Source organism: Sinocyclocheilus anshuiensis, unplaced genomic scaffold (genome assembly GCF_001515605.1).
Source record: "Sinocyclocheilus anshuiensis isolate Anshui unplaced genomic scaffold, SAMN03320099.WGS_v1.1 scaffold902, whole genome shotgun sequence".
Classification (NCBI taxonomy): Eukaryota; Metazoa; Chordata; class Actinopteri; order Cypriniformes; family Cyprinidae; genus Sinocyclocheilus; species Sinocyclocheilus anshuiensis.
Window position 1 is genome coordinate 654,040 of NW_015537974.1, and position 14,318 is coordinate 668,357.

Here is a 14,318-nt window from a genome sequence, read left to right on the forward strand (position 1 = left end):
TGAGTTAGAGTAGTTTGTTTTCTTGTGAATCGCTACAGTATCCATCAAGACTGTAGAGAAACATGCTAAAGTATTAGAGACAAGTTGATGTGTGAAAACTGTCTAGGTGTTGGTCTAATGAGCTTGTAGGCATTGTGAACCTTTAGTACCAGTGTATCAGACTGCAAATAAGCCCCATTCCTGGCCTAAAATGCAACATCCATTTCAAAAACGTATAAATCCTGAACTGTGCATGTCTGAGGGGAAAAGAAAAAAAAACAGACCAGTGGTCTGTTTTCCTGGCACTTTAAAGTGACTTTTTAAGTGACAAAAAAAACTTTATAACCAGATTTTGTTTCCTCAAACGCTAATGAACTCTTAAACAGTCTGCTATCAGTGACCCACTTCAGTCAAGTTAAAATTTCCTTAAGCTCACGGAGTGGAAATACAGACTAGATTTGCTTTGGGGGTCTAACTGATGCAAAAAAATAAAAATAAAGTAGTTAAAACCTAAATTTGTGTGGTTTTGTGATCTCTTCAGTTTTTTTTTTTTTTTTAAATAGATAATCCCTTCTCTTAACATGTGAAAGAATTAATCTGCTATAGTGCGCTCTTCCTATTTTGGAAAGCAAAATCTTCTTTAAGCAGATATGTTTTGACTCAGCATGAATGCACTGACCTCTTCCTGTTTCACACATTAAGTGTGAATATTCCTTTTGTCATACATGGTGATGGCCAATGTTTTACTTCACAAAGGAGAATCATGTTGAATAAACCTTCTCACACGTCGTTGTGTGTGAAGAAACGAGAGGTTATGTTAGAAGCTCAGAACACACACTGTAATGTGTGTATCACACAGAGCAGAGGGTGCTCATCTGCTGCACTTTTCCCAGGTCTGTCAGAAGCTGTCTGATGCGGCACTTGACCTGTGGGAGTCGGGCCAGGGGATCAGGGGGCTCCAATTCTCCTGTGAAGTCCAACCAACTCTCGAGCACTTCATACAGATAGGGAGAAAAAGAATGAAACCTTTACAAAATATCAAAAATAGGCATCTCCGCTTTGGTGATTTTAATGGCAAAAGCAAGCAAAATGTTTCTGGTTAAATCTTCACAAAGGATAAAAACATTAGCCATCACAACTCATGAGCAAGCCTTTTAAACTCAACTTAATAAGCTCATGACGGCATACTTCTGAGACCACAGAAAAGAATTCAACCAGCCCTGGTCATGTGGCATTAAATATAGTTTTGATTTGATAACGGCACTTCCCATATTTCTCCCCCTTACCATCAAGCTCTTTCTCAATAAGGTCCATACGGCCAGACAGCTGGTTCTGAACATCCTCTATGTGTGTAAGCAGGTTCATTTGCCACTGCAGACAGTTCCTGGCCTGCTCCATGGAGCCCAGACCGCTGTCATTCACACAGCCAGACAGAGCAATGGCACTGCTCACCTGCACAAACCATAAACAGCACAGATTTCAAACTCCATATCCTTTCACGTACTGACCCTATCCAGATCTGAGATTTAATTGTCCCTTGGTTACCTCTTCTTCCTTTCGGTTAAACTGAGAGGCTGTTTGCATCCCCTGCTCATCCCTTGTGTGTTCGAGGCCTGTACCGGGAGGTTTCTGGTAGCTGTGTTCGCTGGTAATGTAAGTTTCAGGGTTTGAGTTCAGGTTGAGATGCTCTTTGAAATGTAGACAGTCTGGAACGCCACCCATAGGCTGGTCCTCATCAGAGTTCACCCAAGACCGGGCCCACAAGTGCAAACTTGGGTTATGTTTGTTCCTGAGAATATGTTAAAAGTGTATTATTGTTCCTGCATCTTTTCTTCTACAGTAATATATCAGAAGATCAATTTAAAACCTGACAGCTTTGGAAAACAGGCCTAAAAACTCAACTCAACCATTGCACAATCATTGTTACACAAATCAAATTAAATTCAAAATTGGCTGGGCAATATGGGCAAAAATATTATCATAATATTTTTTCCATGTCATGCAATATCAATATTCATCACGATATTAATTTACTCATTCTCATTAATTAATGAGAAAAAAAAAACGCTTTCAACATGCTTGTTAGACCTTAAGAATGAATGTAAAAATAACTTGAATGAATCCATTTGATTTTTGTCCCTAAATTCTGTGTTTTCCATTTTATTTTTTTCTGGATTCTATGGTTTATTTAAAGGGGTCATATGATGCTTTTTTAAAGATCATTATTTTGTGTATTTGGTGTAACAGAATATGTTGACATGCTTTAATGTTCAAAAAAACACATTATTTTTCAAATACTGTACATTATTGTAGATCCTCTATGCCCCGCCTCTCTCAAAAGCTTCGTTTTCTACAGTCCCTCCTTTTGACCAGCACAGTCTGCTCTGATTGGCCAGCTGACCCAGTGCATTGTGATTGGCCGAACACCGCAAGCACTCTTCGGAAATGTAACGCCCCTTACCATAACAAAGAGAAAGGAAAACTTGAAATCGCATCCTATGACCCCTTTAACACAAAAATACTGAAAATGGTTGGATAAAACAAATCTTGGTTGAATGATATTCCTTAAAAATAGTAATATTAAGAACATCTTGGTATACAATAGTAATATACTGTATTTCGGTGTTTCCAAACTTTTAGTTTGTCATGAAGATTTTTAAGTTTCAGTGTGCATTTATAGGTTTTCTCAGCTGAAATGGTGAAAAAGCTTGTGAAGTGAACTCTCAGTAAAGCTCTGGAGATTAAGTTCATGTGGACTGTCCTCATATATTGAGATGTCAGATGCTTGAAACACTGTGAGTGTTGTGTGTGTTTGCACTGACTGGCTGATGCTGTGTTTATTTCTGCTGTTATAGGACATTATATTAATCCTTATTGAGTAAAAATGTCCACATCTTCTCATCATTATTAACATAACTTTTATCACAATCTGGGTAAGATATAGTTTATCGCCCTGCCCTAGCTTAACCCATCTTTAACAATTCCTTTTGGAACATTTTTATGGTAGTTAATATGCTTTTTTCCACAATGTCACCTAATTTAAATAATTTGGTAGGCTTCAGGAAAGGCAAAGTGTCTCTTACTGTAAAATATCCATCTTCAGCTGAAGGCCATGGAGCAAATTTTTAACACTGTAAACATCAGCAAGCAGCTGGTGAGTGGACACGATCTTCTTGGCATTATGATGCGAGTAGTTCTCTGTGAGGAAGGACAGGCCATACATGTGGCCCTTCTGTAGCCAGTCTTTATCATGGCGGTATTTAGCACTCCACCTCTGACCTGAAAAAAAAAAATACATAGTTTGGAGCAATTTCAGTTTTATATTTACATAAACTTAATTTCCATTTAAGAAACAGACATATGACATCTTTAGTAAGCTGGATAAAGTTGAAGATAAAGCTACAAAATCATGCTGACCCTTTGTGCACGGTATTGTTGCAGAATATTGTTACCTGGAGGGTCTCTGCAGATGTAACATATGTAGTGATCGGGGATGCTGTCCTCCAAAAGCCCCATACACACACTGTGCTGCCAGCACATACACTCCTCACACTGTACAGAGAGAGATATGCTATCAGAAAAGTTTTGCAATTCTTCAGACAACAGATTCAAAACAAAGACACCATAAATCAGCATATATAAGATGTTTCTTGCATGAAACTCTGTTTACAGACAGAATAAAAACTACTTTCAAAGCTTATCAGGTGGTATTTACTAAAAGTAATCCTACCTGAATCATGAAGCCGTTTTCTTCATCCATCTCACAGATGCAGCGAACAATTTCATCGGCACCATCATCATCCTCATCCTGGAAGTCCTCCATAGTGATCGAGTCTAGATCCTGGTAATACTCATCTCCACTGAACAGCAAACTCTCAGTGGTCGAGTCTTCCAGGAAGTCGATGTCTGACAGGTCTGAGATAGGAAAAGGAAGTAGGACATGAAATGAGGCTCAACATCACGGCATACCACTGATACCATATTCATGTTGACTTCTATCTATTAGCTACAGAACATCAAATTTAATGGCTGGAAGCTACAGCTGAAATGATAACATTATTGGAAAGTAGCTACAAAAGGCTGCAAATCAATGAGAGGATTTACTCTCCCCGGTGAGGTCGACGGACAGTATGGCACGAGGGTATTGGAAGGTGCTGTGCTTGAAGGCACTAGAGGAAGAACGATGTATTGGGGAAGACGGTCTATCCAAATAAGCCAACGACATCTCATCCAGGTCTGAATAACCTTTGCACAAAGGTGAGAACAATATGACCCTCTCATTTCATACGGGAACATTTACAGGCAACTCATTATGAACTGAAACAGATGTGAAATGTGGCACTTTAAGACAAAGTTAAAATTAAAACATTTTAAAAGACATTGTAGTTTTTTTTTTTACTCACAGATGTGAGATTTTAAGTACTTCTAAAACTTGTAAGTAAAAAGACCTCTGAAATTGAGGCAAACCTCAAAACTTATCGTACAGTGCAGCTTTGATTTCTTCTTCTTTTTTTTCTTTTTCTTCTGTTTAATTCGGAAAAGGTCCTTCTCTTTCCTTCTGTCTTTATCCCTCTTTTTCACTACAAGCAGAGAAAGAAACACAAGATATGAGAACTTCTTGGTTTAAGAATGTGAAATCAAATTTTAAAAAAGTTCAGTAAACTCACCAAACAACTGACATTTATCCTCCAGTTTGAATTTCCGCTCTGTCTTTATACAAAGCCCTGAAAACAAAATAAACATCCATAAGATAAAAGGTTAAATAACATGGAGAAAAAGGAAGAACTCCATTCATCATCTTTACAATCTGCAGAAATAGCTCACCATCTAGGTGCTTATCCTTCTTGATAATCTTATCGTGGAGATTATCAAAGGTGGGAGGTGGTAGGGAGACCTCTGTACTGTCTGAACTGACAGAGGCAGAAGAACGTTTCTTCTTACAGAACTTAGGAGGCCTCACACAGCCAGAGCTGTCCATTTGAAGCATGAAGCCGTGAGAGGACAGAGCTAAGCCCCCAAACAAAAAAACAAAATTCAGTTAAACTGTGTAACTGTTAATTCATTAGCCATTTGATTGAAAAGACCCCGACAAATAACAACCTACAGGAAGAAGTAGAGACGGTCCTGCGTCTCTTGTTATCTGGCATATCAGACAAGGTGCTCGTAGGCATGGAAGCAGACGTGGCCCTGGTGCGGCCAACCCTCTCTGGTGAGCAGACTTCGCTGTCCATTTCTTTCTCAGTGTTATGATAGTACTTCAGGTGATAGTCCAGCAGCTTTGCTTTCCGGAATGCTTTAGAGCAGCCAGGGACTTTACACTTAAATTTATTATGGTCCAAGTCTATTAAAGACTCATTGGGAGCAGTGGGATCATCAGACTTTTTGGTGTTAATAACTGAAAAGGAAAGGAAAGCCTTTGTTAGATACTACTATATATGTGACCCTGGACCGCAAAACCAGTCATAAGGGTCAATTTTTCGAAATTGAGATTTATACATCATCTGAAAGCTGAATAAATAAGCTTTCCATTGATGTATGTTTGTTAGGATAGGACAATATTTGGCCGAGATACAACTATTTGAAAATCTGGAATCTGAGGGTGCAAAAAAAAATCTAAATATTGAGAAAATCGCCTTTGAAGTTGTCTAAAAATTCTTAGCAATGCATATTACTAATCAAAAATTAAGTTTTAATATATTTACAGTAGGAAATTTACAAAATATCTTCATGGAACATGATCTTTACTTAATATCCTAATGATTTTTGGCATAAAAGAAAAATCAATAATTTTGTTACTGCAACAAATATACCCCAGCGACTTAAGACTGATTTTGTGGTCCAGGGTCACATATTAAAATGATAAAATAAAAAATATACTGTCTATCTATCTATCTATATATATATATATACAGTGGTGTGAAAAAGTGTTGGCCCCCTTCCTGATTTCGTATTTTTTTGTATGTTTGTCACACTTTAATGTTTCAGATCATCAAACAAATTTAAATATTAGTCAAAGATAACACAAGTAAACACAACATGCAGTTTTTAAATGAAGGTTTTTATTATTAAGGGAAAACAAAATCCAAAACTACATGGCCCTGTGTGAAGAAGTGTTTGCCCCCCTGTTAAAACTGGTTTATCACACCTGAGTTCAATTTCTCTAGCCACACCCAGGCCTGATTACTGCCACACCTGTTCGCAATCAAGAAATCTGATTGCAGTTGTTGCTGCTAAGGGTGGCCCAACCAGTTATTAGGTTTAGGGGGCAAACACTTTTTCACACAGGGCCATGTAGTTTTGGATTTTGTTTTCCCTTAATAATAAAAACCTTCATTTAAAAACTGCATGTTGTGTTCACTTGTGTTATCTTTTACTAATATTTAAATTTGTTTGATGATCTGAAACATTAAAGTGTGACAAACATGCAAAAAAATAAGAAATCAGGAAGGGGGCCAACACTTTTTCACGCCACTGTGTATATATATAAGTGGAAGACAGTTGAAGATCCATACTTGGCTCTCTGGCGTGTTTGTTGGCTTTAGGAGTCCTGAAAGGAACTTTCTGACCTGGAGCTGAACATAAAATGAGAAGATAATACATAGTATTTACATATCACAAAAGCCCAGCAGCAACACCATAACAATCATTACCATTACACAGTCTACTGTTGATATTTTCCTTATATCCTGGTATGTGTTTACTATATCATTGACACAAAGTGTCCTTCAAAAGGTTCATGGAGAAACATAATAAAGGCATTCAATTCTATGGCTGCATGGCCAACCTACCTGTCACTACAGAAGGTGAGTTCCCTTCAAGAGTTGTTTGATTACTGGACAACATGTCAGTCATCTTGTCCTTCTCAGTGACTGGTGACTGAGCAATGCTAGTGGGAGGAGCTGTGGATGGGCTTCCTGAAGCTGGCTTTTGTGAAGGAGCTTCTGTTTTAACTTCAGTGCTGCTGTCTTCACCTAAAAAAAAAAATTAACATGCATAATTTACACAGATCAGGTATTGATAATCATGCAATTTCAAAAAACACTATTCTAGAGTGGTGCTACCGGCATGCATGTACACTACCTTTCAAAAGTTTTGGGTCAGTAAGATTTTTCTATTTCTACTGACAATTTTTATTTCAAATATTTTTTAACGTACTATTCAAAGAGTCCAGAAAAATTCTGACAGTTTCCAAAAAATATCAACTGTTTTCAACATTGATAATAATAATAAGATAAGAAGTTTCTTGAGCACCAAATCAGCATGTAAGAATGGTTTCTGAAGGATCATGTGACACTAAAGACTGGAATAAGGGTTGCTGAAAATTCAGCTTTGCAATCAAAGAATGAAATTACTTTTTTTAAATATATTAAAATAGAAAAGTTAATTCAATATATTATAGTTTTTACTGTACTTTCATTTAAAAAATGCAGTCTTGATGAGCATTTGAGACTTTAAACATTAAAAAACTTTTAAAAATCATACCGACCCCAAACCATTGAACAGCAATTTTTTGAGTGCTTTACAATGGCACACAAGTTTGTGTCTCTCACCAGCTTTCTGAGAGTCATCTGGAGGAGGAGAGTGAGTGCTGGAATCCCTCATGTGTGGTGAAGAGGGATAAGCCTGGTCAGAGCTGGTTGCTAGACGCTGAGATCGTCTCCTTTTCTGGGGGGAGTTGGTAGGGGCTATGCAGAAACAGACATGCATATTATTTTCACATCTATTTATTATGAAATATCAAGTTTGTTGTAACTGCTCACAGTTGACAATGCATAAACTCTACCTACCAGTGTGTGTGCTGTCTGGGAGGGTGTGTGCCGAACTGGGTGAAGGACTGGGTTCGGGGACTGTGGTTGTGTTCTGATTGCTAGTGGTGGACTCTTCCGAGTCATGTTTGAGTCTTCTTGAGCGAGACTTGCACAGGGATGGGCTAGAGAGGGGTGCTGGGGTTTTTTGACAACTGACGGACTGGGATCTCTCATCATCAGGACTAGCCTCTGCACCTGACACTTTCTGATGGGTGGAGAAGTAAACATGACACAGTGTGTCTACTAAAGTGATCATCATGTTGATAACAGTATGTCAGTTTCATCTATACCTGCTGTGATGTCACTGGAAGCTCTTTTGACTTTGCTTTGCATTCAGACTCAGTGTCAGCACATCCTTAATGATTAGAAAGGAAAATCACACACAAAACATCATAGTCATTACATACTGCTTAATTAATGTCACAGTTTATTTAGAAAATATAGAGGCCATGATGATTCTGACTATTAAAGATGAATTTAGAAGAGTGGATCTCAACATTTTTTACTCTAAGGCCCTCATTGTCCAATATTTTAAGGACCTATGACGTTTACCTGCCCCCTTGCTGAGACGCGCCCTTTTACTGCTGCACAAGTTGCCTTGTCTTTTGCTCCTCCTCTTTGCTGTAGCTGGTTCAAGCGCCTCAGCAGCTGGCTTACTGTCCTTCTCTTCTGAGTCCAGTTCTGCTGCGTAAAGCAGGAAACGGACAGATGTGGCTGCTCAATATGAATGAAGTGCTGATTTAAGATCAGTCTCCAACCAAATGACAAAGGTTTATGAAAGATATATAACCGAACACAGATCGGTAGGCAAGAACTTCACCAGAAAACATCCAGAAATTCATTGGGCAAGTAAAGTCCTAACAAATCACATACCAAGTTTCTCTGATTCGCTATCATCATCATCTTCATCATCATCGTCAAGCTCTTCATCTGACCGCTGTTCCCTCCTGTCCACTCGGTCTTTGTTGCTGTTGGCGCTGGTACGTGGTCTGTTCCCTCCTTTATTCTTGGCTGCACCGGAAGCAGCCATCACCAGAGCGATCCAGTCCTGCTTGAACACAAACCAATACAATATCAGTCACATCTGACATAGACAGACTGGTCACAAACACATCTCTGACCATGCAAAACAAACAAACAAACAAAAAAACTTAAAGCTATTAATAAAGTAGTAAAGGTAACTGAGGAGGTAGAATAAAGTGATTGAGCATCCCTGAGCTGCCTGACTGGCACAAAGACGCAACTGTAAGCTGTGTGGACCAGCTGCTTGTGTCTTCAAATAATATTCAGGATTGACCCCATGCATTTTACCTTCTGAAAGAGAGGAAGAGGTAAAGGACAATACTATAGAGGGCCACACTGAAATACACAATTAACTATAAAGTATGCTCAAAAATGATCAAGCTGTGAAAAACAAATATATTAAACTTCAGGAGAACCTATTTGTTAGAAGAAAAAAGAAAAGAAAAGAAAGGAACCAATGAGGACTCTGTAAAGTCACTTTAATAAACTTACTTGTCCTTTTGCATCTTCTGGCATGGACTTGATATGGATTCTTTTCACACAGCGAATGACTCCATCATAAAATTGTACAGTGTAAGTGCCTAAAGTACAAAGAAAAAACAGCAAATACATTCTTGAGTCTTTAGATTTGATTCAAATAAATTTTAAAGTTTATGTTTAACCTGTAGATGCATTTGGCTAAATCCTATCCTTTCAAAAATAGCATTTGCAAACACTTTTTCTTATGCATTTGAGAACAATCATTACGGTCACACTTAACCAAAGAAAGCCAGACTCACTTTAACTGAATGATAATTACACTTAACATTTTTATTGCACTGACAGAAAAATTATGTTTCTGCCCCGAAGGATGAGCAAGGTGATCTTACCTTCCTTGTTGATACTTTCAATCTTGGCAGGGTAGTAGCGGCAATCTGTCCATCGGGCAAGCACCTCCTCACCATCTCTCAATTCCTAAAGACGAAATAAAAACAAAATAGACATGCAATTAATTAGTCAACACAACCCAGACTAATTCAACCAAGCCTGTTTTGAAGATATGGGATGTGCTGTGATAGTAAAGGTGAATGGTTAGAACAGTATAAACTGTAATGAACACACCATAAACATCTGATAATTTCATGGAGCACTTGCCAAGCTGAATATAGTAGTTTAACAACCACGCCGATAAGTTCAAATACTAGTTAAAATTAAATTCAAGAAAACCACAGAAGCCTCAATTGTATTTACAGATTCTTAACCATATTTTATCTACTTTATTTCTATACATCAGAAAGGAAAGCTTTCTTTAAACATACTACAGTTCAAAAGTTTGGGGTCAGTAAGATTTTTTGAAATCAGTAGATTTTTTGAAAGATGTTTTGAAGTCAGTAAGATTCTTTTTTAAATTTCTATTCAACAAAGAATCCTGAAAGAATATGCCACTGTCTCCACAAAACTATTAAGCATCAAAACAGTTTTCAACACTGATAGCAATAAGAACTGTTTCTTAAGCAGCTTTGCCACCACGGATTACTATTTGAAATACTAAAATAGAAAAGTTTATTTTAAATTTTCATCATATTTCACAATATTACCGTTTTTACTGGGGTTTTTATATATTTTTTGGACTGAATAATAGATTAACTTTACAAAATCTTACCGAAACCAAACTTTTGGACATTAGTGTAAGTGTAACAACGCCTCTTTAAATAGAAGTCACAAAAGCCTGTGTATTTTTTTTAAATGGATGATTGCTTGCGGCCCAAAAAATATTAAAAGGTTTTGGCTATGTAGATGGAGGAAAAACCCAAACAATGATGGGACAAGCAGTTTGAGAGAGCCAGATCAAGGTAGATGGGCAACTGAGTTATGTACTTGTCTCTGCTGGGGTAAGTCTTTTTGGTCCTCTGTGCTCTCTGTACTTCCAGGAAGCTCACGAAGATGAGATGCTCTCATCTCACTGAGTCTCTCCTGGCAGAAATGTTTGTAAGACAAAAATCAATCAATCATTCATCTCATTAACAAATGAGATTTTCTTTTATTTCACTCGAGTGGCTGAAAACATCAATAAAGTTTATTTTAGCAGCTTCATTCGACATACAGTGGGTATAGAAAAGAATCAGCACCAAAATGATCACATTAAAAAAAACAAATTCTGACATGTTGGTGTTATATCTTTCACTTGGATGTTATAAGTTGCGCTGAATAAATACAGCTCTAACAGCATTTCTCATGCTTGTCATGTCATCCTAGATATTTCAGACCATAAACATATCTGAAAAGAGGAAGTATTGCAAACATACAGACACCTCCTCTTCTTTGAGACCCTCTTTGCGGAGTGCCGGTCTCTCTAATGGCCGAATTCTGTTGCTGTCCCAGAGAATCCATTCGTCGTACCGATGGCTCCAACGGTCAAAATGCACAAGCATCGTTCCTTCATCGTAATCAATCTTTTCGATATGTGAAGGGTACCTGCAAAGAAACCAATCAACATGGATCATGGATACATGAATAACTTAAAAAACAACAAAACAAAGCACAAAACACAAGTTTAATAATGGCCCATTAAACAAACTATTCCTAAAGAAAGTGACACAAACAGACTAATGTTTCAGTGTAACTCTTATTTGTTTTAAATGAGACAAAATTAATCAAGTGAGTATTTGCAAACTGTTACACTGTTATAACACAGGGGTTTTCAATCTTTTAGATGCCCCAAATATAATGATCCATATGCAATCACCCTAAAATAAAAAAGCATCTATATAGTTTACTGTATAAAGACCAGGTTTATACTGCTAAAAAAATTATTTGTTACTATTAAGTTAAGTTTCTTTTTAGCACTAAACTGTTAGATGTGGGTTTTTTTTCACTCATTTATTTCCTTATTTTAACCAAATTTGATAAATTTACTTACATCTAATTGTTATTAAAATATTTTTATTAAATTTTGAATTTTTCTCAAAAAATTTCCAGTCCCCCAAGCACTCCCTTGAAGTCACAGTTGGGACCACGGTTTAAAACTCCTGTTTTAACATAATACACTAGCAGCAGTGATTGTATTGCATTTTTAAATGAACCTTCAAAACGAATTCATACCATTTTTGCAGGTAGTCCTGGGCCTCGACCCTGGCGCCAACCTCAAAAGTGATCCCTGGTCGATTTGGAGGTTTCTTGCTCATTTTCTGTGTACTCTTACCAGGTCTTTCTCAAGACACAAATGCTCTCTCGTCCTGTGGACGGACCTATGAACATAAAGAAATGATCTATGAGTCTAGGAACTATATTGCATGGACAAACGCTTCACATATTATTTATACCAACTTTATATTAAAACAGACAAACATTTGACTCTTTAATCCTGCATTGCATTTGCATAGGTAGTATTTGAAAATGCACCAACACACATGCACGGTTTCATTCAAGCCGACTAAGGAACATATATGCTCAACTATTTTACCAGCTTGCAAAATCTACCCTAAAACCAGGCCTTTCATCAACCTACTGTATTCTGATACCCTCCAATCAGGGACACGAAGATATGTTCCTAACGTTTGCACACTCTAACGTGTCACGAAGTAGCACTATTACACGCAAACAACAGAATTCAAGTAAATGCATAAAAGTTTATGGAAAGGCGTTCAGACAGGACAGTGGCTAACTGAGCTAACCAGCTACTGTAACTTACTCCACTTCTGACAGACTAGCGCACAAATTAAACCGCTATGTCAAAAACTGGTTATTCTGTAAGGAAAACTTAACCTTCTAAAGAACCTAGAAGTAAATTTAATAGTGAAAACACATAAAAATATAAAGAGAGGGTAGCTGACTGTTTTCACTGGATTATCATAGCTTGCTAATGCTAGGTACTGGCTAACGAGTTTCTCAAATTTCCTGCAGTATGAATACAATTGTCAAGTCTTTCCTTAAAAGGCAACTAAACCCGTGAGCATAAACAATACACCTCATCATTTAAAAAATGAAACTTCAGGTCAAACCTCTCATTGTCCAGTTAGCACAGCAGAGCTAGCCAAGCAGACTAGCTAAACCGTTCCGAGGGGATAAAACTGCAAAAAAAATACAGGCCAGTTCTTATCTTTGTTAAAACGACTCGAAGAATGACAGTTGCTTTCTGATGACCGCTATACGCGTGACATATAGATTTACCTTTGCAAATTAATTGAGAGAATAGCAATTAATTCCTATAGTGTATTGTATTCACTCCAGCTCAGTTACTTTTACCCAACTGGACGTGCGCGCACGCGCACGCGCACGCGACGCACAAAATGGCTGAAGGCACGAGCGCTGCAGACCGACACGTGACCTTTTATCAGACGCTTTGTGTTTTGTTTGTTTTGTTGTAAAAAGACAGCCTATTTATCTCAGCTCGAAATGGACCATCTCTGCTATAGTGCCAGATGTCGTATTTGTGTTAGATCCTCTGTTGTGTGACTGTGCAATTCCTTTAAATCAAAGTATTCACATGAACTGAAAGGGAGCAAGTGTATTCTGATATAGTTTACATGAATTGGTCAAAATGTTCAAGCGCTAAACATATACATGCCTCTCTTATTCAGAAAACTTTCAGTGTGCTCTCTTTTAGCTCTTGTGTTGTATGGTGGTGAATTATAGGTTAAGATGGGATAAGATGACCCCACCATAATTCTTTTCTTTTGACCATAGATGGGACAAAATCTCACCTACATCTATACACATTTGTGGACACATTAATGTTAATGTTTTTTCATTTATGTAGTTAAAATATTTAATATATTTATTCTACATTAATGACAAATCTTTATATGTTTTTAAAAAATTATATTAAACGTCATTTATACATTCTGTAAACGTATACACATGGGCTTCTTGCCACAAGTTTAAATAATGTTAAAATAGTGTTATGAGATAGCATTCTATTAAATGGAATGTTTCTATTTATCTCCCTTAATAACACATTAGCTGAAGCATCATCATCCTGCACATCTAAAGGGTATCTAAATCAATTACAATTAAGTGCACTTTTCTGAAGGAGGGCATCTTCTCCCTTCTTACACTTTAAATATTGCACAGCCTTTGCTATTTTGCAGTTACGACTCATGGATAAACTGAAGGACACAGGAACCTCTGTCGCCATCTGCAGCTCAGCAGCTTTATTTATTTATTTAATCCTGATGATAATATAGGCTACATGTTTGAAACTTTAAAAGATATTGTTTTCCATTATAACATTTCTAAGGCTACAATGTAAATAAAATAAAACAAATTTAAAGATTATAATGTATTACTTTTTACATGTTTTCAAATTGTTCAAATTCAAGTGGATTACAAAAAATTGAAGTAAAACTCATTTCATGAAACATGAACATTTGCACTGTAGCAAATTTAATCATCCATTATCCGGTTGGCTGCATTATGGCAGTTATCAAACAAAAGTTTGTACTCCGCTCCTCCAGCCTTCACGAAATCAGAAACGGTCTTGCTCCCACGAAAATCTTTTTGTTTTTTAAGCTGTTTAGTTAAAAAAAA

The 14,318-nt window shown here is 37.2% G+C and overlaps 1 protein-coding gene across 7 annotated transcripts; it reads right to left on the reverse strand.

Annotated features, from left to right (window-relative positions):
• Nucleotides 1–514: 514 nt before the first annotated feature.
• LOC107671837 (PHD finger protein 20-like protein 1) lies at nucleotides 515–13,067 on the reverse strand. 7 transcript variants are annotated; one of them, XM_016464862.1, is made up of 25 exons: nucleotides 12,960–13,067; nucleotides 12,791–12,859; nucleotides 11,892–12,037; nucleotides 11,096–11,264; nucleotides 10,668–10,763; nucleotides 9,680–9,764; nucleotides 9,303–9,391; nucleotides 8,661–8,835; nucleotides 8,340–8,471; nucleotides 8,078–8,142; nucleotides 7,767–7,992; nucleotides 7,530–7,664; nucleotides 6,768–6,950; nucleotides 6,492–6,551; nucleotides 5,084–5,374; nucleotides 4,804–4,986; nucleotides 4,647–4,703; nucleotides 4,464–4,559; nucleotides 4,084–4,224; nucleotides 3,710–3,894; nucleotides 3,432–3,531; nucleotides 3,063–3,258; nucleotides 1,525–1,768; nucleotides 1,266–1,431; nucleotides 515–973 (listed from the first exon to the last, which is right to left on the reverse strand). In XM_016464862.1, exons 3-25 carry the CDS (start codon nucleotides 11,972–11,974, stop codon nucleotides 831–833), a joined length of 3,300 nt encoding a protein of 1,099 aa, XP_016320348.1. In that variant the 5' UTR covers nucleotides 11,975–12,037; nucleotides 12,791–12,859; nucleotides 12,960–13,067; the 3' UTR covers nucleotides 515–830. The 7 variants fall into 7 exon arrangements, with proteins under 7 accessions (XP_016320348.1, XP_016320334.1, XP_016320342.1 ...); XM_016464848.1 differs by having other exon boundaries at nucleotides 8,661–8,838; XM_016464856.1 differs by having other exon boundaries at nucleotides 8,340–8,468; nucleotides 8,661–8,841.
• Nucleotides 13,068–14,318: the final 1,251 nt, after the last annotated feature.

Excerpts from the sequence above, each read along its gene's own strand:
- LOC107671837 (XM_016464842.1), bottom strand. The coding sequence starts at position 11,974 with ATGAGCAAGAAACCTCCAAATCGACCAGGGATCACTTTTGAGGTTGGC. Across the intron at positions 8,842-9,302 it reads CAGAAGATGCAAAAGGACAA|AAGCAGGACTGGATCGCTCT; the intron begins GTAAGTTTATTA and ends TGGTTTGTGTTC. Across the intron at positions 3,259-3,431 it reads CATCTGCAGAGACCCTCCAG|GTCAGAGGTGGAGTGCTAAA; the intron begins GTAACAATATTC and ends TTTTTTTTTCAG.